Raw genomic sequence first — 735 nt, 5'->3', positions numbered from 1 at the left:
GGGGGGCTGCAAGAGAGCCCCAGAGGCAGCAGCAAGCCCTTCCGCCACAAACTGCCTGTCGTATGCCGTCCCTTTTGAGCTGCGGCTGCAGCTTCTGCTGCTGCTGCAGCTTCTTGCTGCTGCTGCAGCTCCTTGCTGCTGCTGATTCTGCTACAGCAGCAGCAGCAGCAAAACACTATCTTGCAAAGAGCCGCTCTGAAGCCGAGCGGCCGCCGCTGCAGCCGAGCTCTCGGGGCCGCGCAGATGCTAGGGTTTAGGAATTAGGGTTTAGGAATTAGGGTTTAGGGTTTAGGGTTTAAGGGACGAAGACTAGGTGCTGGCCCTCGTCTTCAGGGTTACAAGGGGCGAGCTCAACATCGTGGGGACTTTCTTCGGAAGCAGCAGCAAAAATTCGCATGCAAAGAGGAGGAGCAGCAGCAGCAGCAGCAGCTGCTGCTGCTGCTGCTTCCGGGTCCTCTTCTGCTTCCTCTTCTTCCTCCTCCTCGTCCTCAATTCCGGCCTCCTCGTCAGCAGCAGCAGCAGCTTCAGCAGCAGCAGCAGCAGCAGCAGCAGCAGGAGACAGCAGCTCCATGGCTGCTGCTTCTTCGTCGTAGCGCCAGCGCATGCTGACACCTGCTGCGGTGTACGTACACCCCAGCTGCAGCAACTTGCGAGACACAAAGTCTCCTCCGACACAAGAACTAAACCCTTGTTGCCCCACAAGCAGCTTCCCGCTGCTGCCGTCAAACAGAAACG

General features: G+C 58.6%; 1 protein-coding gene across 1 annotated transcript; it reads right to left on the bottom strand.

The window, feature by feature from the left end:
* Nucleotides 1–295: 295 nt before the first annotated feature.
* On the bottom strand, nt 296–604 carry ETH_00038885 (uncharacterized protein; the record flags this gene model as incomplete). The annotated part of the gene is made up of 1 exon (XM_013374103.1): nt 296–604. The coding sequence occupies one exon, from the start codon at nt 602–604 to the stop codon at nt 296–298; it is 309 nt and encodes a 102-aa protein (XP_013229557.1).
* Between the last annotated feature and the right edge of the window lie 131 nt (nt 605–735).

Source organism: Eimeria tenella, genomic scaffold, assembly GCF_000499545.2.
Source record: "Eimeria tenella Houghton genomic scaffold, Eth_scaff1917, whole genome shotgun sequence".
Classification (NCBI taxonomy): domain Eukaryota; phylum Apicomplexa; class Conoidasida; order Eucoccidiorida; family Eimeriidae; genus Eimeria; species Eimeria tenella.
Note: the sequence above shows the minus strand (reverse complement) of the source record. Positions and strands in the feature narration are given on the sequence as shown.